Raw genomic sequence first — 26,431 nt, forward strand, 5'->3', positions numbered from 1 at the left:
ATCACTCTTCCCCTTACTTTTCATAATAGCTTCTGCTAAGCTTGCCACATTTTGTGGGATTATATCACATGTATCTATCATCTGAAATATGATACAAGGCACTTCCATCAAAAAGGCTCTTGCCATGACAGAGAACAAATCCTAGATTGAAATAATCCACAGTTCTTATTGTTCGGTAAGGAGTACTGTCACAGAATAATCAAGATTTTGGTCTTTTAAGGCCAAAAGAAGTTGAAAAATGCCTCATGACCAAAATAGGTTGACATGCTTCAAGGCCCAAATAAGTTGAAAAATATCTCATGAAAATGCCTCAAGGCCAAAGTAAACTTTAAAAATGCCTCATGAATAGGTGTTCCTGGGATCTCTTCATTTCATTTTTGAATTATCCACAAGAATAAAACATAATGAAAGTCCTTGATTTCCATTCTCATTTATCATCCACTCTCATCTCAGAATGTGGACTTGTTTCTCATTCCTGAAACCCTTAAGAGTCATAAGGCAAATATTTAGCTATTTTAGATGTGTTACTAAAACTATTCATAGAGGCACTTTGTCAGGGTTTCCAAGCTCCTGAATTGTGATATTTGTTTCCACATGTTTCGTAGAAGCAACTTATCATTGGGTTGTGTTTGTTTACTATACATGAACACATCTGTTCAAATGTTGATAAAATGGAACCGTATTTGTTTGTAAAGAACCCACACACTACAAAGTGGTTTTCTGCAGACAGATTTGATGACCTTCATGTATATATTCATTTCCCTCTCCAAATTTTTAAAAAATATCAATTTGCCCTTCTTTGGTGGAAAAATAGCTTTTTCTCTCTTTCTGCATCTTGTGGCCATGACAAACGTCATTTGATATCATTTGCAAAACAGTCCAACAACACTGGATGTATATAATATTCATACATTACTCCTTGGATATCTTCATTGACCTTGCTTGTTGTTATGCCATCCTTTAGCTCATTGCAGAATAAAAATGGCTTTTAACTGTTTGAAAATATCATAGTAAAATCCAACGTAGAAGAGGCATTCAGAAAGTTCATCACTGTTTGAAATCAACTTACACTTTCTAACAACTCTAGAAGGCATCTTCTTTAACTTAAGAATTTTGTAGATGGCAACTATATTAAAATTCTTTCAAGACATCTTGTAGTGGCTGTGAATTCACATCTTTGTATCTTGATAGAATCATTTTTAATCTCTCTTATAAAGTCTAACACGATTTGGCAAACCAATGTCTAACAAGGGAACCAAGTCTACTTGGAACTATTACATTAAGTTTAAAATAAACCATTTCTCAAGTTATCTAGAAATACTAAAAATAAACACCTTTTGCCTCAAAAATCTTCCCTGGCACCACATCTGCATTTGTACCCTCTTTCATTGCCATCTTGCAAAATGATATGTTACCTGATTTTGCTGGTAAAAATTTAAACATTTATATTTTAATCATGTTTAACAATTTACAGAAGTATTTTTCATTTTCTTTTTGTACCCAGTGGCAGAATTTTATGATTCTGAAGCACTTAGACTCTCATCATCTTTTTTTGCAGAGAAATAAAACAAAACCAAAAATATTATTTTTAAGATCAGCTACCTAGGCTTTTGTAATTTATGTATTAAACCAAGCATTTAATTTGTTCTCTTTTAAGCTATTTGGCTGAAATGATTTCTTAAAAACTTTAGATTTGCTCTTCTAGGATGTGTTAGGACATGAACCCAGGTAAAGAAAGAAGGTTAAGGCCTCATTTCACATGGGTCTGTTATTACTTTTCCGTGCATTAAGGAGGTCATAAAAATACCATCAAAACTATAAGCCAAAATGCATTGACTGAATTTTTCAATAACAATGAGGCACAAAAAACTAGTTACAATTTATTTTTGTTAAAACAAATATTTTATAATTTTTTGTAATCTTTTCAAGAGGTAGGTCATTCTATGCTGCCCTGGCTGCAGTGCTAGAGTGCAGTGGCTATTCACAGGCACCATCGTCTCACACTACAACCTAGAACTCCTGGGCTCAAGTGATCTTCCTGCCTCAGCATCTAGAGTAGCTGGGACTACAGTGTGTGCCACTGCACCCAGGTTTTGTAATTTTCCAATAGTTGAAAACTGGTCAAACCTTAGATAAATTTCTTTTTTTTTTTTTTTTTTGAATTATTTTTTTATTTTTAGAAAGAAAAAAAGAATAATAAGAAAAAGAATCAAGAAGAGGAAGAAAGAGAAAGAGGAAGAGGGAGAGAGAATGGGGGTATTGCTTTGTTACCCGGGCTAGAATGCAGTCTAAATATGGGTATGCCTATAATTGTCCTTAATAATGGAGACATGAAAGAAAATCAGGGAAGAGAATAACAAACAAGGAGCCAACCAACATTTCGTTTAAACTTCTAAGTTGATATGATGTGGTACTGATAAGAGTGCATATTTTGTGTAAAGTGGAGAGTTCTATAAATGTTAATTATGTTTACCTGTTCCAGATCTGAGTTCAAGTCCTGGATATCATTGTTAATTTTCTGTCGCATTGATCTGTCTAATATTAATGTTGAAGTCTCCCACTATTATTGTGTGGGAGTCTAAGTCTCTTTATAAGTCTTGTATGTCTGGGTATTCCTGTATTGGGTGCATATATATTTAGGATCTTTAACTCTTCTTGTTGTTGTGTTGATTCTTTTATCATTATATAATGTCCTTCTTTGCTTCTTTGTTGCTTTAAAGACTATTTTATCAGAGGCAAAAATTGTAACTTCTGCTTTTTATTTATTTATTTTTGCTCTCTGTTTGGTTGGTAAATCTTTCTCCATCCCTTGTTTTGAGTCTTTGTGTATCCTTGAATGTGAGATGGGTGTGGATGCAGCATACCGATGGGTTTTAGTTTTTTGTCCAAATTGCCTGTCTTTGAATTGGGGAATTTAGTCAATTTAAATTTAGAATTAATAATGATATATGTGAGTTTAATACTGCCATTTAATATTAGCTGGCTATTTTGCCCATTAGTTGATGTAAATTCTTCATTATATTGATGTTCTTTACTTTTCGGTATTTTTTAGAAAGGCTGATACTGTTTGTTCCTTTCTATGTGTAGTGGTTCTTTCAGAAGCTCTTGTAAAGCAGGCCTGGTGGTAATGAATTCTCTGAGTGCTTGCTTGTTCACAAAAAAACTTTATTTTTCCTTCACTTGTGAAGCTTCGTTTGGCTGGATGTGAAATTCTTGGTTAAAAGTTCTTTTCTTTAAGGATGTTGAATATTGGTCCCCACTCTCTTCTGGCTTGTAGGGTTTCTGCTGAGAGAACTGCTGTAAGTCTGATAGGCTTCCCTTTGTGGGTAACCTGACCTTTCTCTCTGACTGCCCTTAGTATTTTCTCCTTCATTTCAACCCTGATGAATCTGACGATTATGTGCCTTGGAGTTGCTCTTGAGGAATATCTTTGTGGTGTTCTCTGTATTACCTGGAGTTGAATATTATCCTGCCTTACTAAGTTGGGAAAATTTTCCTGAATAATATCCTGATGTGTATTTTCCAGCTTGGATTCATTCTCTTCATCACATTCAGGTACACCTATCAAGCGTAGATTAGGTCTTTTCACATAGTCCCATATTTCTTGGAGACTTTGCTCGTTCATTTTTATCCTTTTTTCTCTAATCTTGTCTTCTTGTTTTATTTGAGTTGATATTCGACCTCTGATATCCTTTCTTCTGCTTGATCAATTCAGCTGTTAAAACTTGTGCATACTTCACGTAGTTCTCATATTGTGTTTTTCAGCTCCATCAATTCACTTATTTTCCTCTCTAAATTTTGTATTCTTGTTGACATTTCGTCAAACCTTTTTTCAAAGTTCTTAGTTTCTTTAGATTGTGTTAGAACAAGTTCTTTTAATTCACCGAAGTTTCTTATTATCCACATTTTGAAGCCTGCTTCTGTAATTGGAACACACTCGTTCTCCATCAAGCCTTGTTTCATTGCTGATGAGGAACTGAGATCCCCTGCTAAGGGAGAGGCATTCTGATCTTGGGTATTCTCAGCCTTTTTTGACTGTTTTCTTCCCTTCGTTGTAGATTTATCCATCTGTGGTCTTTATAATTACCGTCTTTGTAATTGGGTTTCTGAGTGGACGTCCAACTTATTAATTCTCAGCGCCAAAATCTGAGCAACCCACTGCACCGACTAAATCAGCAGCGTTAAGATTGATGGTGCTTTTCTGACGCCGGTCACAAGAGTCGTGCTGGCGACCCGTGGGGCTCCTCTGCTAGGAATCTCCTGGTGCGTGAGCAACAAGAATTCATGTGAAGGTGTGGCGTCCTCTCGTTCTTTGCGTTTTCACTGGGAGCTACAATCCCGAGCTGCTAGTGATCAGCCATCTTGGATCTCTCTCCAGATAAATTTCTTAAAACAAATCAAGCATAGTTGAACTATTTTTTCCTTACCAACTCTATCATTGATACACCTTGTCATTATTGGATTCACTTTGAGATCCCCAGACTCCTACTATGAGTGAAGTCTCACGTTGATGTTACTATCTGGGTTACCCAGAGTGTTCTTGTCTTCTTGGAAGAAAGAATTGGCCCAAAAGACCAATTAGTAAAGCAGGTAAAAGTTTTATTGGGGAAGTAAAAGTACACTTCAAGACAGGAGTGGGTTGATGCTGCTGGAAACATTCCTGGGACATTCCGCATTTGATCTTCCATGGTCTGGTTTCCTTTCTTGCCCAGTTCTCAACAAGGCTTGGGGGATCCTCCCTTATTGTGGTTAATGCACATATACTAGATACAGTGATCAATACAAATCCACCCAATGGGGACATTGCTCATTACTGCCACCCAGGAAGGCCATACAGCCATCAAATTTTATTCATTGCACCTGCGTGGCTCTCAAGAATTCTGCTTTTGCCTTTTTTTCTCCCTTATCAGGATCTAGTTAACCACATTTTGATAGTTGGATCATAGAGTGAGTACTGGGCATCTTAAGAGGTGTTCTGGGCTATTCCTCCCAACATGGGCACCTCCCCTCCTGCCTGCTAATGTCTGACAAACTGCCTACTTTTATTCCTTAAGGAGTTGGAACTCAGAAATCTTTTGAGAAATGGGGTGGAGGTCATTCTTCTGTAGCTACTTTCTGCTAAAAAGGGGCGTCGAGTGTCTTCTAGGTCCCTCCCCTTGCTTGCTGTCATGGTGAGAAGGCTTCAGAGGTTGTTGTCTCTCAAAAGGTTTCACACAGTGTCCAGAGGAGACATGCAGAAACTTGGTTGTCTTCAAGGGTAAGAAAGAGGTTGAAATCCTTGTCACAAGACCATCTGAAGTCTGACAGCTTCTAGATGGGATGAAATAAACTTAGTAGATTCAAGAAGCAAGGCCCAGAAAGGAGAATAAGGAAGATAGAGGTCAGGGGTCCCAGGAAGGGGAGGAGCCATAAGAATCAGAACCAGATGACACCCCAGGGGAGCCAACCCTCAGTAGTCCTTTCCCAAAGGTGAGAAGCCTGGTTTATGAGATCTGTAATGTGCTCTTGAGCCTGTCCTGATGTCTTAACCCAGATCAGCACTCTTCTCTAAGCACAGACAAGTTCCTCCCTAATCGGCAGCCAGCATGTCAAGACCTTTACTGTGTTTGAGAACTATAACTGCAAGATAACTGACTTGCCACTGTAACTCTGTTATAGCTCAAGCAGTGGTTTCTATCTCTTGAGCCAAATTCCCGAGACAGGCTGTGGTAGGTTCAGGAGTAAGTGCCAATGCCAGCTATTCCCATAGTGGCACTTGTGGTGATTCCAAGCCCAATGAGAAAGGGAATTAGTGGAATTGCTTGGTGGGCCCCGTGTGAGGTTATAAATAAGAGTAAGGGCAGAGAAACATCACCCGGGGCTATGGAGATGCCAGCAGTGAGGTAAGCCAGAGTGCATTGCTCTGGTCCAGTTTGCAGGGAGGCAGAGGTGGGCCTGTATCCCACATAGAAAATACAGTTCTGTCGTGGATAGACAAGAATGGATATGGAAGGAGGCAAGGTCAATTCTAAACTTTACCAGTACCCCTGTTGGCTACCCAAGATGTGATATCCTGTCACGAAAGTTATAGTTGCTAGGGGAGCCAGACATGAGTGACTAGTTTAAATAGGAGTATGGTTCTTATTTTCCCAGGAGAGCATGTGTCTATTAATGTCAAGGAGAAGAGCCTCCAAAGGGAGATAAAGATTTGAAACTTTTTGCGTGACTGCTACAAGCTTGGTCAGGTAGAAAACCTTACTTGGTATTCGGAGATTATAGTTGCTAAAAAAAAAAAAAGTATGAGCGGTATCAACAATGGTGATGTTTGTGTTACAGTGTGCAGCGTTGAGGGAACCCACACAAGTTCCGGAATCTCTGGTAGTAGTGATACCTAGGGGTACCTGGCTGATAAGAGTGATGGGGGAAAACAAGGGGCCTAAAATAGTGTAACTGTTCTTAAGAAGAGCCTGAAAGTCCCTTCACTTTGTTAGGTACTGTATGCATCTCTGTGAAGGTTTGGTAAAGAGAGTGCCCAGTGATAGGTGAAGCTAAATTGGGCTTGAATAGTTGTCTATTCTGGTATCATGGCTGGGTAGGTTATTCCTACACTGGATGCAGAGAATTAATGCATAGCCAATAAGTTGAGGCACAGGAAGGTTTGGTGAACTTTAGTAGTTGTTGAGCTGCTTGCAAAGTTTTTTGATACGGTTGTGGACTGTTGGGGCCTATGAGGGTGATTTTAGCTAAAAGCATTAGTGAGCATAGAGCATTTGGCTGCATGGTCCCAAAGAGAACAGATTAGAGTCAAATCAAGAGGTCTGTTGATTATGGAAAAAGAAGCTGATAACTCAGTGAGTATTAGAGAGCACAACACCTAGATTATGGCTTTGAGATTTAGATCCAGGTAGGGAAGAACAGACCTTTTCCTGGAGGGGGTGTTTGTTCACAGTAGTAAACCTGCAAGGAGTATTATGACTCATGGTATAATAGGCCAAAGCATTACTAATTTACTTATCTTTATTTTTTTGGCTTTGCTTGAGAGGAGTTTGAGACCCTGGAGGGGCTCAATGGTACAGGTGTCTGATGGGACCTTTACAACTTCCTCTGCCAGAGATGAGTCATACAGCTTTATCTTGGAGTAGTGAAGCCGCATGGTGAGCCCCAGCATCGTAACTGCTGTAGGAAGAGCAAAACAGTGTAAGAACCTCTCCAAATAAGACTCAGTAGACAGTTTGAAGTGCCATCCTTCCAAGTCTTGATGATAACTTGAGTACTTACTTGGTGGGTATAAAATTTGGTTAGAGTTTTCAGGGTGTGAAAATGTCTTTTGGCCTAGTTTTTGAGCCCCCAGCTGAAACTGGAATAGGGAAGTAACATAATTAGTAAGTTGGCAAGTTTCAGTATCCAATAGGAAAGCAAAGAAAGGGTCTTCCACATCATAACTTGAAAGAACTGAGTTGTAAGTTAGAGATGGGTATGTTTCTCAGCCTTAGTAGAGCAATATGTAGTAGCTCTGGTCAAGGCTTTGAGGTCTCCTGGCATAATTTTTCCAAGGTTTGCTCGAGAGTTTGGTTAATATTTATCAACCATTCCAGAGGGTTGTGGATGCCCGGAGAAATGTAGAAAGTAACTGATTCCCAAGGCCTGAGAAACAAGTTGAGTAACCTGTGAGGTGAAGGATGTACTATTACCACTTTGCAATGACCTGGGATGCCAAACCGGGGTATGACCTCTTTGGGGAGGGCCTTTACTATCCCCACTGCTTTTTCCATTCACATGGAGTAAGCATCTATCCAACCTGGGAAGGTGTCGAAAAGACCAGAAAAGATTTATACCCTTGACAGGCATAAAGTGAGGTGAAGTCAAACTGCCCTTCCTCCCTAGCATGAGTGCCCCTCCACTGGACTGGCTGGAAAAGAAAAGGAGGTTTGGCTCCTCACGGGATGTTTAATGTGCAAAGGGCACAGGCCCTGGAAAACTTGTTCAATAGTCTTCAAAAGATTTTTTTTCTCCAAAAGAGCCATTTGCACACTATTGAAAGCTTTTTCTTGCCAAAGTGGCAGGAGTCATGCAAAGCGTAGCTAACTTCCCACTGAACATTTTAAGGCAGATGTAGGACCTCTCCCTATTGACACCAGCCTCTGGAGCTTCGTGTTCCTGTGCCCATTCCTCTTCCTCTGTTGAGTACAGGGGCTAATGGCTTTGGAACCTCAGTGGGAGGATAAATAAAAGAAGGCTGAGAATGCTCTTCTGGGAAATTTCCTAGGCCATTTACAGGAGAATTATCCACTGAGGGGCTCACAAGAGGCAAAGTGGCAGGGTCCAGTTTGTATTTTTGACAGAGATTCTGGTCCTCTTTTAGAGCCATAAAGGCCTGGACATAGGGTACATCTGACCATTTACCCTGTCACCTGCAAAGCAGGTCCAACTGCAGGAGGGTATTAAAATTAAGGCTACCATTTTCTGGCCAGCCTTCCTATAGTTGTAGAGTTTTGTATTAAGGCTATGCACAGTTACAAAAGAAAGCTAGTATCTTTTTCTTTAATGTCTGGGGATCAAACTTGTCCTAACTTTTGAGAATGCATCCAAGGGGAGAGTCCTACAGTGTGGAGTGTTGAAATGTTGGTCTGAAAAACAGAGAGAAGTAAAGGCCAGGGGAGAGTGAACATCCTCACTCTCTGTCCATTCTCATCCATTGTGAAAGGGGGAGAGCATCCTCTCCATCCCTTTCCCACAGTAGGCTGGGTATCTCTAGCCTGTGAGGAGCTTCGGACTTCATGCACCCTTACTGCATGCTCCCACCCAAGCTGTGACCTTTTTCCCTCATTTGGTCTGTTGACCCCTCCAGGTCTATAGGTCTCACATCTAATTATAGATGACTGTGACCAATTATAATTTTGTACCCTTCTGTAATAATCCTCTGCATACAGTAAAAGCATATGAAGGAGAGTGGGGAAGGCCAGAGACAAGAGGGAAGTCGACTGGCGAATCCCTAAGAATTCAGTGATAAGAACATGGAGGGAAGACTGGGTAACTAGCTACATCCAGGTGACCCTTAGACCAAGATCACAGCACCTGAAATTTACCTAAATTTCATCTGGAGGTGGAATTAGTGCAGAGGAGATGGTGAGATGGTGACAGAGCATTCTAAAAGCCACTGTATTGGGGCCTATCTGGGAAGAGAGAGGACAAAGGAGGTGGTATTGGCTAGCAAGAGAGAGATGCCATGATGGCATGGGCAGCGGGACCAACTGTGAAGAAAGACAGGGTGGTGAGTCCCCAAAAGTCAGTTGTGAGAACGTGGAAGTAATCGGAAGCCTTAGGGTCTCTGACAAGAAGAAAGCATTCTGTGCCTGGAGGAGCTCTGTTGAGCGTTGGGTGGAACTGCTGGCTGAGCACACAAAGCAGTGATGCCAGGGAGCTTGATTGGCATGCTCAGCATTCTCATAGACTATGCTGGATAAGAGCAGGTATGTGAGAGGAGACAGCAGGGAGCACAGCCCTTACCTCATGACAGGATGCGAGTTACGGCACCAAGAGACGTTGCCTAGACGTTGCACCAAGAGACTGTCCTCAGTTCTTGCCTTCTTGCAAGAAAGAATTCAGCCAAAAGACTAATTAGTAAATTCAGCAAAAAAAAATTATTGCGGAAGTGACAGCATGCTTCAAGACAAGAGTGGGCTGACTTGGCTGGGAGCAGCCCCAATACATTCTGCATTTGATCTTTTCTCTCACTTTCTTTAGGTTCCTGCCTTTGTTCTTGCCCAGTTTGCACCCCGGCTTGGGAGACCCTCCCTTACTTTTGGTTAATGCACATGTGCAGAACCCAGTGATCACAACAAATTCTACCCAATGGTGGCATTGCTCATTACTGCCACCCAGGAAGGTGGTACAGCCATCACATTTGTATTCATCGTGTCCATGCAGCTCTTAAGAATTCCCCTTTTGCCTTTCCCCTTCATCAGAATGTAGTTAACACATTCTGACAGTTCAACCATAGAATGAGTGATTACTGATCATCTTAAGAGTCATTCTGGGGCGTTCCTTCCCACATAGCTACCTTTCCTCCTGCTTGCTCATATCTGACTAACTGCTTACCCTAACTGTTTAATTGAAAGGCTCTTGTTCAATTGAAACTTGAAACCCTGAAAGGGTCCTGTCCCAGGGAGATGGGAACCCTGTGCAGTTTTACATGGAATTCTGGGTAGGAAGAACAGACTGGATTCTGTTTGCTCACATTTGCTATCTAACTACTCTTTATATTATTGCCATTTTAGCCAAAAATCATTCAAGTCATGGTAAGATAGACATAAGTGAACTTCACTTTATGAATTCAAATGCTTTAAGTATTTAAACACAGCTGTATAATCGCACAGCAACAGGCTAATTTTACAACAAATGATATCAAAATGTTATAAAAGGATATACTAATGTAAGAAAATCAAAAAACTTTAAACTGAAAAACAGAAAAAAATATTTTTTAGTGTTACAGGTTCATATAATTCATCAAAAGTATTTATCTTGGATTCCTTTACATAATAAGCATCCATACGTGGTTAAGTGTTTGAATACCAATTGTTTACATATGATTAGAAGTGGGAAACTTGAGATGCTATAGAAAAATCTTTAAAAACATTATGAACCCAAACCAAACTAAAATCAATTACAAAGCAAGCCAAAGCATCTCAAAGTATACATTCAGTTGTTAGGCAATACCATTCCATTTCCAAAATCCAACTTAAATGCAATTTTTACAGAAAGGTCAAATGTGCTGCTTTAGTTACATTTATTGAATAAAGTGAACAAGTGAATATCTCTTGACAATGAGAGCCCCAAGGACTTAAAAAAAAAAAAAGCTGTTAAGTTTGTTTCCTCTCCTTAAAAACACAAGGATCTTTATTTAAAATGCATAAGTCAATTAGACAACTTAATATTTTGCCAAAAAATACAAGAATTATATCAGAAGTCTGAAAAGAAAAAAAACAAAAACAAAAACAAAAAACAATGCTACAGCTAACCTTTGACAAGTCGTTCTCCATTCTGCTATCTGAAGACAGTAAGCTTGAGGTAAAAATCCTTAAGGTTTCTCTTGGAACATGTATTCTGTTGAGACCTAAATTTTCATTAGGATTTCCATTGCATGCTGACTCCATGGCTGGCCTTGAAGTATGAGAAGTAAATAAAGATTTGCTCTGCTCTTTTTCTTGAAGTCTGGTACGGACATCTGCTAGAATTATTTTACGTCTGTGAAGATTGCAAAAGACAGACACTGAGTATTTTGTTTTTTAAAAAATTATTTCTAAATGACTTGCATTGTTTAAAAAGTAACCATGAATCAATAAAAGATTCCACAAACCATGTTTTAACTCTGAAAATGTATGAGGGCATGTGTACTGTTCACATTCTGACAGTTCAACCATACAATGAGTGATTACTGAGCATCTTAAGAGTAATTACGGGGCATTCCTTCCACATAGCTACCTTTCCTCCTGCCTGCTCATATCTGACTAACTGCCTACCCTAGCAGTTGGATTGAAAGGTTCTTGTTTAATTGAACCTTGAAACATTGAAAGGGTCATGTCCCAGGAATCATTTTAAAATTGTTCTAAAGAAGTACGTGTATTTCTAGAGGATTTCTAACAAACAAGTAATTCAAACAAAGTAGGGAGGAAAGAGCAAGAGTTATTAATGATGTATGGATTAACAGGTCATGTCTGTTGCCTTCTGAAAGGATTTCAGCTTTGAACTGTTTGCTCATGTGACAAAATTTTTTAACTATAAGGTTGTACTGCTGGGAAAATACAATGCACAGGGCTTAGGTTCAGATCATGAATTAATGCTGAGGTGTACCAAAGGACAAGAATACATCAAAGTCGTCATGCAAAATGGACGAATGATGGGAGCTGTCTTAATTGGTGAAACTGATTTGGAAGAAACATTTGAAAATCTAATTTTAAACCAAATGAATCTTTCATCATATGGAGAAGATCTGCTAGATCCAAATATTGATATAGAAGATTATTTTGACTGAAAATAAAATTTCTTCAAGAATCGTATAATGTTCCAAATGACACCAAAAAAATCACAAGTCAATAAAATGAATGACTGCATTGAGTTAATGACAACCACACTAAAAATTACAGAAGTGATAATGATATTAATGGAAAAGTATAAGAACAAATTCTAAGTGAAATCAGTTCAAATAATTTATTTATAGATATATCTTTCCAATACAACACTCACTGCTTAGATAAAAAGTCTTGTTTATTTCTGTGTTTTAAACATAAATATGTTTACTTGTGATTGAGCTTTGGAGCAAATTTAGCTAAGTTATCTATCTACTTAGCCAAAATGTATACTAGTAGATGTGTATGTCAAAATATGGCTGTGGTTTCTTGAACTTATTAAATAAGTTTTATTTTACTTAAAAAAAAAAAAAAAAAAAGAATGCCATTAGAGGCCGGGCGCGGTGGCTCAAGCCTGTAATCCCAGCACTTTGGGAGGCCGAGGTGGGTGGATCACGAGGTCAAGAGATTGAGACCATCCTGGTCAACATGGTGAAACCCCGTCTCTACTAAAAATATAAAACATTAGCTGGGCATGGTGGCGCGTGCCTGTAATCCCAGCTACTCAGGAGGCTGAGGCAGGAGAATTGCCTGAACCCAGGAGGCGGAGGTTGCGGTGAGCCGAGATCACGCCATTGCACTCCAGCCTGGGCAACAAGAGCGGAACTCCGTCTCAAAAAAAAAAAAAAAAAAAAAAAAAGAATGCCATTAGAAATACTTGTGTTTAGGCCTGGCACAGTGGCTCACACCTGTAATCCCAGAACTTTGAGAGGCTGAGAAGGGAGAATCACTTGGGTCAGGAGTTCAAAACCAGCCTGGCCAACATAGTGAAACCCTGTCTCTACTAAAAAAAAAAAAAAAAAAAAAAAAAAAAAAATTAGCCAGGTATGGTGGCAGATGCCTGTAATCCCAGCTACTCAGGAGGCTGGGGCAGGCGAATCACTTGAACCTGGGAGATGGAGGTTGCAGTGAGCCAAGATTGTACCACTGCATTCCAGCCTGGGCGACAAGGGTGAAACTGTCTCAAAAAAAAATTTTAAGTAAATAAATACTTGTGTTTAAAGGGTAACTATATGTAAAGATAAACATATTAATTTGATTGACTAGAATAACCATTTGACTATGTATATATACTAAAACATCATGTGGTACTCCTTAAATATACAGGAGTACCAAAATATACCCAAAAATATAAATCCAAAAAAATTTTACTCCACTAAAATAAAGCTAGAAATATTTGTATTTAGTAAGCCAGTTATAGAAAAAAAAAAAGATCTCTCAAAGACATTTTCAAGCATTTCTTTTCACCACCCTTGTACATTTCCCTCATTATCTGAGAAAAATTAAGCAGTTGGCACTGAGGAATCGTTCAGAGCAACAACTCTCCGGGGAGGAGACAGCCAAGACCAAAGAGAACTCGGTCATCTCCAAAGGCAATGTACTCCTAAAATTGCAACCAAAGCCTGAAAAGTAGGGCTTGCCTTTTTGGTCCATCTCAAAAAAAAGAAACACACAAGAACACACACACACACACACACACACACACACACACACACACACAGAGGAGAGTAAGATGAATTGTCCTGGATTAACGTTTTTTTTTTTTTTTTTTTGAGATGGAGTCTCACTCTGTCACCCAGGCTGGAGTGCAGTGGTGCAATCTCTGCTCACTGCAATGTTCACTTCCCAGGTTCAAGTGACTCGCCTGCCTCAATCTCCTCAGTCGTTGGGATTACAGGAGCACACCACCATGCCTGGCTAATTTTTGTATTTTTAGTAAAGATGGGGTTTCACCATGTTAGTCACGCTGGCCTTGAACTCCTGACCTCGCGTGATCCACCTGTGAATTAACATTTCAAAGGTAAGTTCATTTACTAACATCATTTTTCAAAACTGTCATCTAGTTAGCTTTCACTTCCACCTAATCTCATGAACCTGTCTCACTAAAAATTATGCTTTTGAGGCAAAGTAAAGAGCTTCATTTATTTTCTATGATTCTGTTTTGACTTACTTTCTTTGTTCATTTGATATAGATTCTCTCAGTTTTAATTGTTCTAGATACAGTTGCTTATATTTTTCCAATTCTGTTGTACTGTAGTCTGCTTGTGAAGTTTTTGCCTTGCCGATTTCAAATTTCAGATCTTTAATTCCAAGTTCCATCTGACTTTTCATGGAAGCACTGTTTTCCTCTCTTAACCTCTGTAACTTTTCTTGAGCTATTTTCTGTGTCTAAAACAAATTGAAAGGGTACATTTAAAAAATAAGTATAACCTGAACAATTATTTTGTATTTGGTTTTGTTTGTTTGTTTGTTTGTTTGTTTTGGGTCAGTGATCTGGTGAGCCTTTTTAAGTATGTGAAAAAAGAAATTGAAGGTTAATGTATTTATTATCAGTAGCAGATAAATTAAGAATTTAATCTGAATTGTAATAAAATAAATGCTTACAGTAGCACTCATGAAATGTAACACTCCAAAGAATAATAAAATAAATTTAATTTCTGAAAAACTGAACAACATAACTTAAGAATAATTCAAGAGTAGATTCAGGGGAGGATAGCAGAATGGAAGCTTCTCCAGAGTGTAGCTACCACCGAGTGAGACAGAACCAGAGCGATATCCCCGTCTCCGAGCAAGTACCAGTTTTGTTTTAAAGGGACTGGTTGAACAGCAGGATTAACCCCAATAAAAGGCAGTGAAGGCAGCCCAAAGGCATCCAGCCAAGGCAAGGCAGGGCACTGCCGCACCTGGAAAGTGTATCAGGCCTGGAGGATGGGGAGGCATCACCTCCTCAGTTCTCTGAATCAGATACAGCAATTCACTCTAAGACTTCGGCAGCACACAGACCAGGAAAACACTGCCTTGCTGAGAACCACCCGGAGTCACAGACCCGGGTGGCAGCCCAGGCCAGCAGCCCTGGTCAGACTGGTGCCTTGTTAGCACAGGCCAGGGTGGAGATTTGGACTAATACTGAGAAAGCTCACAAAAAGGAACTGCCTGTCCACAGAAGGCAGAGTTGAGAGCAGGGAGGGGGATACGACCAGACAGCCCCTCTCCACAAGATTCAGCCACCGGAGTCCCTCTCCTGGGAGAGTTTCACAGTTAACACATCCTCCACCCAGGAACAGGCGGCTCGGCAGAACAAAAGAGCTTGCCATTGGGAAGGCAGGGCTAACCCCAGCAGTATGGAAACCAGGCAAAGAATAAACAGCAGCCTGGGCTGAGACCAAGGCAGCCCAGCAGTGCCTCCACAGGCAGACAATGGACAGACTGTCTCCAGTGGCACACTGAAACCTGCATTAAAAAAAAAAAAAAAAAAAAAAAAAAGGCTCATACAGGAGAAATAACCCCAACTTTAACAGAAAACGACATCCACTCAGAGAAGATGGGAAGAAACCAGCACAAAAAGGATGAAAACATCAAAGTCCAGAACACCTCTCCTCCCTAGAGAGATCACAATGAGTCACCAGCATGGCAACAAAGCAGGTTAGAAAACGATTTTGATGAGCTGACAGAAGCAGGCTTGAGAAGATGGATAATAACAAACTTCTCTGAGCTAAAAGAACATATTTTAACCCAATGCAAAGAAACTAAGAACCTTGAAAAAAGATTAGATGAAATGCTAACGAGAATTACCAGCCTAGAGAAGAACATAAATGACTTGATGGAGCTGAAAATTATAGCACAAGAATTTCATGAATTGTACACAAGTTTCAAGAGCCAAATCGATCAATCAGAAGAAAGGATATCAGAGATCAAAGATCAACTCAATGAAATAAAAAGAGAAGGCAAGAAAGGGAAAAAAAGAGTGAAAAGAAATGAACAAAGCCTACAAGAAATATAGGATTATGTGAAAAGATCTAATCTACGCTTGATCGGTGTACCTGAAGAAGACAGGGAAAACGAATCCAAGCTGGAAAACGCTCTTCAAAATATTATCCAGAAGAACTTCCCCAACCTAATAAAGCAGGCCAACATTCAAATACAGGAAATACAAAGAACATCACAGAGATACTTCTCAAAAAGAGCAACCCCAAGGCACATAATCGTCAGATTCACCAGGGTTGAAATGAAGGAAAAAATGCTAAGTGCAGCTAGAAAGCAAGCTTGGGTCACCCACAAAGGAAAGCCCATCAGATTCACAGCAGATCTCTTGGCAGAAACCGTACAAGCCAGAGTAGAGTGGGGACCAATATTCAACATCCTTAAAGAAAAGAACATTCAACCCAGAATCTCATATCCAGCCAAACTAAGCTTCATAAGTGAAGGAGAAATAAAATCCTTTATGGACAAGCAATTACTGAGAGATTTCATCGCCACTAGGCCTGCCCCACAAGAGCTCCTGAAGAAAGCACTAAACACAGAAAAAAATATCCAGTACCAGCCACTGCAAAAACGAACCAAATGGTAAAGACCAATGACACAATGAGAAAACTGTGTCGACCAACGGGCAAAACAAACAACCAGCAACAAAATGGCAGGATCAAATTCACACGTAACAATATTAACTTTAAATGTAAATGGCCTAAATACCATAATTAAAAGACACAAACTGGTAAACTGGGTAAAAAGTCAAAACCCATCAGTGTGCTGTATTCAGAAGACCCATCTCATATGCAAAGACATATATAGACTCAAAATAAAGGGATAGAAGATCTACCATGCAAATGGGGAGGAGAAAAAAGCAGGGGTTGCAATTTTAGTCTCGGATAAAATCAACTTTAAACCAACAAAGATCAGAAGAGACAAAGGACACTACATAATGGTGAAAGGATCAATACAACATGAAGAGCTAACTGTCTTAAATACCTATGTATCCAATACAGGAGTGCCCAGATACATAAAGCAAGTTCTAAATGACCTACGAAGAGACATAGACTCCCGCACAGTAATAGTGGGAGACTTTAACACTCCACTGTCAACATTAGACAGATCAACAAAACAGAAAATCAAAAAGGATACACAGGACTTGAACATAGAACTGGAATATGCTGACCTAATAGACATCTACAGAACTCTCTACCCCACTGCCACAGAATATACATTCTTCTCAGCACCACATTGCACTTACTCTAAACTGACCACATAATTGGAAGTAAATCACTTCTCAGCAAATGCAAAAAAACAGAAATCATAACAAACAGTCTCTCAGACCACAGTGCAACCGAATTAGATCTCAGGATTAAGAAACTAACGCAAAACTGCACAACTTCATGGAAACTGAACAAGTGGCTCCTGAATGTTGACTGGATAAAGAATGAAATGAAGGCAGAAATAAAGATGTTCTTCTAAACCACGAGAACAAGGACAGATGTACCCAGAATCTCTGGGACACATTTAAAGCAGTGTCTAGAGGCAAACTTATAGCAATAAATGCCCACATGAGAAACAAGGAAAGATCTAAAATTGACACCCCATCGTCAAAATTGAAAGAGCTAGAGAAGCAAGATTAAAAAAAAAAAAAAAACCTCAAAAGCTAGCAGAGAAAAAAAAATAACTAAGATCAGAGCAGAAATGAAGGAGATAGAGACACACACACACACAAAAACCATCAAAAAAATCAATAAATTCAGAAGCTGGTTTTTTGAAAAGGTCAACGAAAACAGACAGACAACTAGCCAGATAAATAAAAAAGAAAAAAGAGAAGAATCAAATAGATGCATTAAAAACGATAAAGGGGATATCACCACAGATTCCACAGAAATACAAACAACCATCAGAGATTACTACAAACAACCCTATGCACATAATCCAGTAAGCCTGGAAGAAATGAATAAATTCCTGGACACTTGCACCCTCTTAAGCCTAAACCAGGAAGAAGTCAAAACCCTGAATAGACCAATAACAAGGGCTGAGGTTGAGGCAGCATTTAACAGCCTACCAACCAAAAAAAGCCCAGGTCCAGATGGATTTACAGTTGAATTCTACCAGACATACAAAGAGGAGGTGGTACCACTCCTTCAGAAACTATTCCAAACAATCCAAAAAGAGGGAATCCTCCCCATATCATTTCATGAGACCAACATCATCCTGATACCAAAACCGAGCAGAGACTCAACAAGAAAAGAAAACTTCAGGCCAATATCCATGATGAACATAGATGCAAAAATCTTCAATAAAATACTGGCAAACTGATTGCAACAGCATATCAAAAAGCTTATCCGTCACAGTCAAGTAGGCTTCATCCTGGAATGCAAGGCTGTTTCAACATACATAAGTCTATAGACAAAATTCACCACATAAACAGAACCAAAGACAAAAACCACATGATTATCTCAATAGATGCAGAGAAGGCCTTCAACAAAATTCAACAGCCTTTTATGCTGAAAATTCTGAATACTAGGTATTGACAGAATGTATCTCAAAATAATAAAAGCTATTTATGACAAACCCACAGCCAATATCATACTGAATGGGCAAAAACTGGAAGCATTCCCTTTGAAATCTGTGACTAGACAAGAATGCCCTCCCTCACCACTCCTATTCAATATAGTACTGGAAGTTCTAGCCAGAGCAGTCAGGCAAGAAAAAGAAATAAAGGGTATTCATTTTGGAAAAGAGAAAGTCAAATTGCCTCTATGTGCAGACGACATGATTGTATATTTAGAAGACTCCATCGTCTCAGCACAAATTCTCCTGAAACTGATAAGCAACTTCAGCAAAGTCTCAGGATACAAAATCAATGGGCAGAAATCACAAGCATTCCTATATACCAATATCAGACAAACAGAGAGCCAAATAGTGAACTCCCATTCACAATTGCTACAAAGAGAATAAAATACCTAGGAATAGAACTAACAAAGGATGTAAAGGACCTCTTCAAGGAGAACTACAAACCACTGCTCAACGAAATAAGAGAAGACACAAACAGATGGAAAAACATTCTATGCTCATGGTTAGAAAGAATCAATATCGTGACAATTGCCATACTGCCCAAAGTAATTTACAGATTCATTGTTATCCCCATGAAGCTACCAATGACCTTCCTCACGGAACAGGAAAACACCACCTTAAACTTCATATGGAACCAAAAGAGAGCCCACATAGCCAAGTCAATTCTAAGCAAAAGGACCAAAGCTGGAGGCATCATGCTATCTGATTTCAAACTATACTACAAGGCTACAGTAATCAAAACAACATGGTACTGGTACCAAAACAGAGATACAGACAAATGGAAGAGGACAGAGGCCTCCGAGGCAATGCCACACATCTACAACCATCTGATCTTTGACAAACCTGACAAAACAAGCAATGGGGAAAGAATTCCCTGTTTAATAAATGGTGTTGGAAAAACTGGCTAGCCATGTGCAGAAAGCAGAAACTGGACTCCTTCCTGACACCTTACACTAAAATTAACTCCAGATGGATTAAAGACTTAAACATAAGACCTAACACCATAAAAACCCTAGAAGAAAACCTAGGCAAAACCTTTCAGGACATAGGCATAGGCAAGGACTTCCTGATTAAAACACCAAAAGCATTGGCAACAAAAGCCAAAATAGACAAATGGGACCTAATTAAACTCCAGAACTTCTGCACAGCAAAAGAAACAATCATTAGAGTGAATTGGCAACCAATAGAATGGGAAAAAATGTTTGCAATCTACCCATCTGAAAAAGGACTTAAATCCAGAATCTACAAAGAACTAAAACAGATTTACAAGAAACAAACAAACAAACCCATTCAAAAGTCAGCAAAAGACATGAACAGACACTTTTCAAAAGAAGACATATATGATGCCAACAAACATATGAAAAAATGCTCATCATCACTGGTCATTAGAGAAATGCAAATCAAAACCACATTGAGATACCATCTCACACCAGTTAGAATGAAAATCATTAAAAAAACCTAGAAACAACAGATGCTGGAGAGGATGTGGAGAAGTAGGAACACTTTTACACTGTTGGTGGGAGTATAAATTAGTTCAATCATTGTGGAAGACAGTGTGGCGATTCCTGAAGAACCTAGAAACAGAAATTCCATTTGACCCAGCAATCCCATTACTGGGTATACATCCAAAGGATTAAAAATTGTTCTCTTATAAAAACTCATGCACACGTATGTTAGTTGCAGCACTGTTTACAATAGCAAAGACTTGGAACCAACCCAAATGCCCATCGATGATAGACTGGACAGGGAAAATGTGGCACATATACACCATGGGATACTATCCAGCCATAAAAAACAATGAGTTTATGTCCTTTGTAGGGACATGGATGAACCTGGAAACCATCATTCTCATCAAACTGACACAAGAACAGAAAATCAAGCATCGCATGTTCTCGCTCATAGGTGGGTATTGAACAATGAGAACACATGGACACAGGGAGGGGAGCATCACACACTAAGGTCTCTTGGTGGGGGGGACTAGGGGAGGGACAGTGGGGGTATGGAGTAGGGGAGGGATAACATGGGGAGAAATGCCAGATATAGGTGATGGGAATGGAGGCAGCAAACCACACTGACATGCAACAATCCTGCATGTTCTTCACATGTACTCCAGAACCTAAAGTGCAATAAAAAAAAAATATATATATATATATATTTTAAATCTGGAGACAACAGATGCTGGAGAGGATGTGGAGAAGTGGGATCACTTTTACACTGTTGGTGGGAGTGTAAGTTAGTTCAACTATTGTGGAAGACAGTGTGGCGATTCCTCAAGGATCTAGAAATAGAAATTCTGTTTGACTCAGCATCCCATTACTTGGGATATACCCAAACTATAAATCGTTCTACTATAAAGACACATGCACATGCATGTTCATCTCGGCACTGTTTACAATAGCAAAGACCTGGAACCAACCCAAATGCCCATCGATGATAGACTGGACAAAGAAAATGTGGCACATATACACCATGGAATACTATTCAATCATAAAAGAGGATAAGCTCATGTCTTTTGCAGGGACATGGATGAACCTGGAAACTATCATTCTCAGCAAACTGACACAAGAACAGAAAATCAAACACCACATGTTCTCACTCATAGGTGGATGGTGAACAATGAGAACACTTGGACCCAAAGAGGGGAGCTTCACACACTGGGGTCCATTGGGGGAGGCTACAGGAGGGATAGTGGGAGGGAGGGTGGGGGAAGGTTGAGGTCAGGAGAAATGTCAGGTATAGGTGATGGGGGGACGGTGGCAACAAACCACCTTGCCATGAATGTACATATGCAACAATCTTGCATGATCCGCACACATACCCCAGAATCTAAAGTACGATAAATAAAAAATAAAAATAAAGAATAATTCGAGAGTATAGTATAATTTCTAAATCACATTTATTTTTCTATTAGTCTTGTTTTATATCAACTGGTCTTAATAATCAAATAATTCACTAATGAGAATCATTATTATGGAAAATCAATTTAGTTACAATAATAATGGCAAGTAAAATATTTAAAGAGAGAAACAGATACCACCTTCCTTCTATAAATCTACCAAATCACTATAAGTAGCAAAAACACATACAATATATATATCCAAAATACAATTTGCAGTGAAATGAATGAAGGCACATTACAGATAAATAAACTAACCTGTATAAATTGATTGATTTTTTCTAATTGTTCTGCTGTCTCCTGACTTGCTCTTTCTTCATCCTCCTGTTCACAGCGTTTCAATGGACTGTGTTCTAACATATTCATTTCCATGTAACTTTCGAGGTTTACTAGTTCTTCCAACTTCTCCTCATCCTTCTGCAGTGTTTCATGTTTCTTTTGCATGAATTTAAAGAATTAATATTGTTAAAATATTATTTAATATTGTAACTAAAATATTAATTCTTTAATATTTAACAATATTAAATATTGTTAAAATATAACCTGGAGGAATTGACAGATTATATATGATGTCTGTTAAAATATGTATTAGTCCATTTTTCACACTGCTATAAATATACTACCCAAGACTGAGTAAAATGTATGAAAAAAGAGATTTAATTGACTCACAGTATTGCATAGCTGGGGAGGCCTCAGGAAACTTACAATCACAGCAGAAGGGGAAGCAGACACATCTTACTTATATGGGTGGCAGGAGAGAGAGGAGAAAGTGAAGGGGAAGAGACCCTTATAAAACCACCAGATCATGTGAGAATTCACTATCATGAGAACAGCATGGGGGAAATTCGCCCCATGATCCAATCAAGTCCCTCCCTTAACATGTGGGGATTATAGGTCTCTCCTTCTACACATGGGGATTATAATTTGAAATGAGGTTTGAGTTGGGAAAGAGAGCCAAACCATATCAAAATATAAATTATGTTTTTAGCTGGGGGAAAAGATGGTCAACCAGATGCAGCCAGGAAACAGCTCTTCCACAGACAGAAAACAAAATATTGAGCAAACCATCACACTTTGAACAGAACTTTGAGGAAAAAAAGCACTCAAAATAAATGGAGAGGCAATGCAGACACAATTTAAAGAGGAAGGAAGCTAAGAAGCCAGATGGAGTCACCAGTCACCAGGACCAGCTCCTGGTCCAGAATTGGATCTAAGGAAGGAGAGAGTGAAGAAACTATAGGTCACACACAACTCCCATGGACTTCTGAGATTCCAGCTACAAGAGATCCCATAACACACAGAGACATTTGAATTGGCAGGGGGTACTGCCAAGAGCATAGGGAGAGGCAGAGCTTGAACATGCATGGAGCCCCAAAGGCTTCATGCATGAGGCAACTGCAGGAAAATATGACAATAGGTACCCATCCACCAAGGCTCACCATCTTTCTGAGTCACTCTACCGCCTGCTGACAGCCAGACCAGGAGATAGCAGGCTGCCTTTCCCAAGGGCCTGAAGTGCATCTGATGTGCACACCCCCTTGTGTGCCACTCCCTTCCCCAGTTCCTGCCTGGTTGCTCTCTCAAGGGTGTACACATAGCACAGCCTCAACTGCCCGGCCTGAGTGTTTTTCTGGCAGCCTGAAAGCAGTTTGCCTGCTCCAGACCAGCCAGAGCTTGACCCTGAGGTACCAGAGAATATAAATACAAGACCCACCCCAACTTCCCAGGGTTTGAGTGCACAGTGAAGGAGTATTGAGCTGGTATCTGTGGCCTGAGCTCAAGTCGAGGTGGTGCTCCCCACTCTCAGAACACAGAAGAATGAGGCACAGGTTCATGTGCTGGCATGGGAACTGGATGTGCCTCCTTCTACAAGACTGGTCTTGGAAAACCATAGCCTGTTGGCTGGCCACAGCCTCCATCCAAGGAAAACCTGTGGCCTGGAACATGTAAGCCCAAAGATTTGGGTGCAGAAGGCTTGGGACAAAACTAGCTGATCAGGCCTTATCTGAAAGCACATATCATAGAAAACCTGGTCAGATGAGCATGAGCTGAATGGTCCTCAAAGCCAAATGCTGAGCAGAAAAACTCCAGGCTGTGGGTACCACACCAGCTGCACACCCATGGCACCACCCACCCTGGTCAGGGAACCTTCACCTTTGACCCACAGCATCCACAAATACCTGCAGACATACCCCACATCCCAGTCGGACCCTTCCAAGCACAGGGAATCAGCAGGTCCCTGGACATTTATAGGAATAACCTTTGGCTCAGACTGCCCCTAAAGCAAGCTTGTCCTGGGCCCATGAGTTGCATGTGGCCCAGGAAGACTTTGAATGTGGCCCAACACATATTTGTAAACTTTCTTAAAACATTCAGAGATTTTTTTTTTTTTTGCAATTTTTTTAGCTCATCAGCTATGATTAGTGTTAGTGTGTTCTATGTGTGGCCCAAGATAATTCTTCCTCTTCCTATGTGGTCCTGAGAAGCCATAAGAGTGGACATCCCTGACCTTAAAGATGGGGGCATGCAACTGTCCAGGGACTTCTTTGGAGCTAAGAAAATGGGGGTAGAGCACCATTGATTGAATAAAATTCTCTGAAGGCTTGGGGAAAAAACTTTGTGAGAAAGGTATTTCTTGCCTCCTTGCCAACTGTTCCCCCTCCTCAGAGCACTGCTGCAAACACACTGATATACAAGAGTTATGCCCCTGAGTAAGGAGCCTATCTACCAGCCCTTACTCCAAAGCACCATCTATGGGATCGAAGTCAGAATTACACCACCAAACAAAAATTCCCTCAACACACTTAGCCTGTGAAAACCAATGCAGAAACTAGCCACAATTAAGAAATCCATAGAGGCCAGGTGTGGAGGGTGGCTCATGCCTGTAATCTCAGCATTTTGGGAGGCCAAGACAGGTGGATCACCTGAGATCAGGAGTTCAAGACTGGCCTGGCCAACATGGTGAAACCCCATCTCTACTAAAACACAAAATTAGCTAGGTGTAGTGGCAGGTGCCTGTAATCCCAGCTACTTGGGAGGCTGCGGCAGAAGAATCACTTGAACCCAGGAGGTGAAGGTTATAGTGAGCCGAGATCAAACCATTGCACTCCAGCTTGGGCAACAAGAACAAAACTTTATCTCAAAGAAAAGAAATTCATAAACAGCCTTGGCCTTCTGAAAGAACCCACAGACTAAACCAATGAACTGTATACAACATACACAACAGTCAAACACTCAAGGGAAGAATAAGAATATAAAAACAAAAATTCATATCCAAACGATAGCAATTTCAAAAAGATAAATAAACATCAGCCCTCTCAGATGAGAAAGCATCTGTGAAAGAAGTCCAACAATTCAAAGTCAGTGTTTTCTAACCTTCATAGGATCACAGTTAGCTCCTCAGCAATGGATTCTAACCAGATGGAAATGCTGAAATGACAGTCATAGAATCCAGAATCTGGATGGCAAGGAAGCACAATGAGATTCAAGGGAAAGCTGAAACCTAACCAAGAAAGCCAGTAAAATAATTCAAGATTTGAAAGATAACATAGCCATTTTAAGAAAGAAGAAAACTGAGCTTCTTGGATGGAACAACTCACTATAGGGATTTCAAAATACAATTGGAAGCCTCAACAGCAGACTAGACCAAGCAGAGGGAAAAATTACAGGGCTTGAAATCTGGACCTTTGAATCAACCCAGTCAGATGAAAATAATAAACTACGACTCATTGGCATTGTGGAGAAAGAGTAAGAAATTTGGAAAACATATTTTAGAATATAGTCCACAAAATCTTCCCCAAACTCATTAGAGAAGTTGACATACAAATTCAAGAATGCAGAGATAAGATATTATACGAGATGGTCATTCCAAAGATACATAGTGAAAGGATCCAAAAGTCAACAGGAAAGTCTTACGGCTGCTAGAGAAAAGGGTCAGATCACACGCAAAAGGAACCCCATCAAGCTTACAGCAGACTTGTCAGCAATACAAGCCAGAAGAGTGTTGGCCTACTTTTAGCAACCTTAAAGAAATTCAAACCCCAAATTTTATATACTGTCAAACTAAGCTTTATAAGTGAAGGAGAAAAAAAAACCTTTTCCAAACAAACAAATGCTAAGGAAATTTAATACCATTAGACCAGCCCTCCAAGAGATCCTTAAGGGAGTTCTAAACATGGAAATGAAAGACCAAGAAACCACAGAAACACACATAACTACAGAGCTCACAGACCTTATAAAGCTACAAAGTAACCAGATAACAACATCCTGGCAGAATAAAAATCTGACATATAATTATTAGTCTTGGATAAAATAATCTAAATATCCCACTTAGAAGGCACAGACTGGCAAATTGGATTAAAGAAAATCAAGAACCAACTATCTGCTGTTTTCAAAAGGCCCATCTCACATATAATTACACCAACAGGCTCAAAGTAAAGGCATAAACTAAGATCTAGCATGCAAATGGAAAACAAAAAAAGCAGGGTTCACTATTTGCACATCAGATTAAACAGACTTTAAACGAACAACAGTTTTTAAAAAGGACAAAGAAGAAGATCATAAAGAATGATACACAATAATAAAAGAACTCAATTCAACAAAAAGGCATAAATGTTTTTAAATATAGACACCCAAATTTGTAGAATCAAATTTCTAAAACGAGTACTTCTAGATCTATGATAAGACTTAGATGACCTGGCACGGTGGCTCATGCCTGTAATCATAGCACTTTGGGAGGCCAAGGCAAACAGATCACGAGATCAGGAGTTCAAGACCTGCTCGACCAAAATAGTGAAACCCCATCTCCACTAAAAATACAAAAATCAGTCTGCTGTGGTGGTTCACACCAGTAATCCCTACTACTCAGGAGGCTGAGGCAGTAGAATCATTTGAACCCAGGAGGCAGAGGTTGCAGTGAGCCAAGATTGCACCACTACACTCCAGCCTGGGAGACAAAGCAAGACTCCATCTCAAAAAAAAAAAAAAAATTAGACTTAGGTAGCCACACAATAATACAGACTTCAACACCTCATTGGCAGCATTAGACAAATTGCTGACACAGAAAAGTAACAAAGACATTCTAGAATTAATTTTGACATTT

The 26,431-nt window shown here is 39.7% G+C and overlaps 1 protein-coding gene across 5 annotated transcripts in view; it reads right to left on the reverse strand.

Moving 5' to 3' along the window:
- Positions 1–2,270: 2,270 nt before the first annotated feature.
- The window catches only part of LOC141585171 (ankyrin repeat domain-containing protein 26-like), a 52,988-nt gene continuing 28,827 nt past the window's right edge, over positions 2,271–26,431 (reverse strand). For 3 of the 5 annotated variants that reach the window (XM_074403104.1, XM_074403101.1, XM_074403113.1), the window contains exons 7-9: positions 21,589–21,765; positions 14,056–14,273; positions 10,023–11,223 (exon numbers count right to left, since the gene is read on the reverse strand). In XM_074403104.1, coding sequence (XP_074259205.1) covers positions 10,839–11,223; positions 14,056–14,273; positions 21,589–21,765 — 780 coding nt within the window. In that variant the 3' untranslated portion in view covers positions 10,023–10,838. Of the gene's footprint in view, positions 7,156–9,486; positions 9,567–10,022; positions 11,224–14,055; positions 14,274–21,588; positions 21,766–26,431 lie in introns of those variants that run through there. The other 2 variants (XM_074403111.1, XM_074403110.1) reach the window with 2 other exon arrangements.

The sequence above is a fragment of the Saimiri boliviensis genome, chromosome 1 (genome assembly GCF_048565385.1).
Source record: "Saimiri boliviensis isolate mSaiBol1 chromosome 1, mSaiBol1.pri, whole genome shotgun sequence".
Lineage (NCBI taxonomy): Eukaryota > Metazoa > Chordata > Mammalia > Primates > Cebidae > Saimiri > Saimiri boliviensis.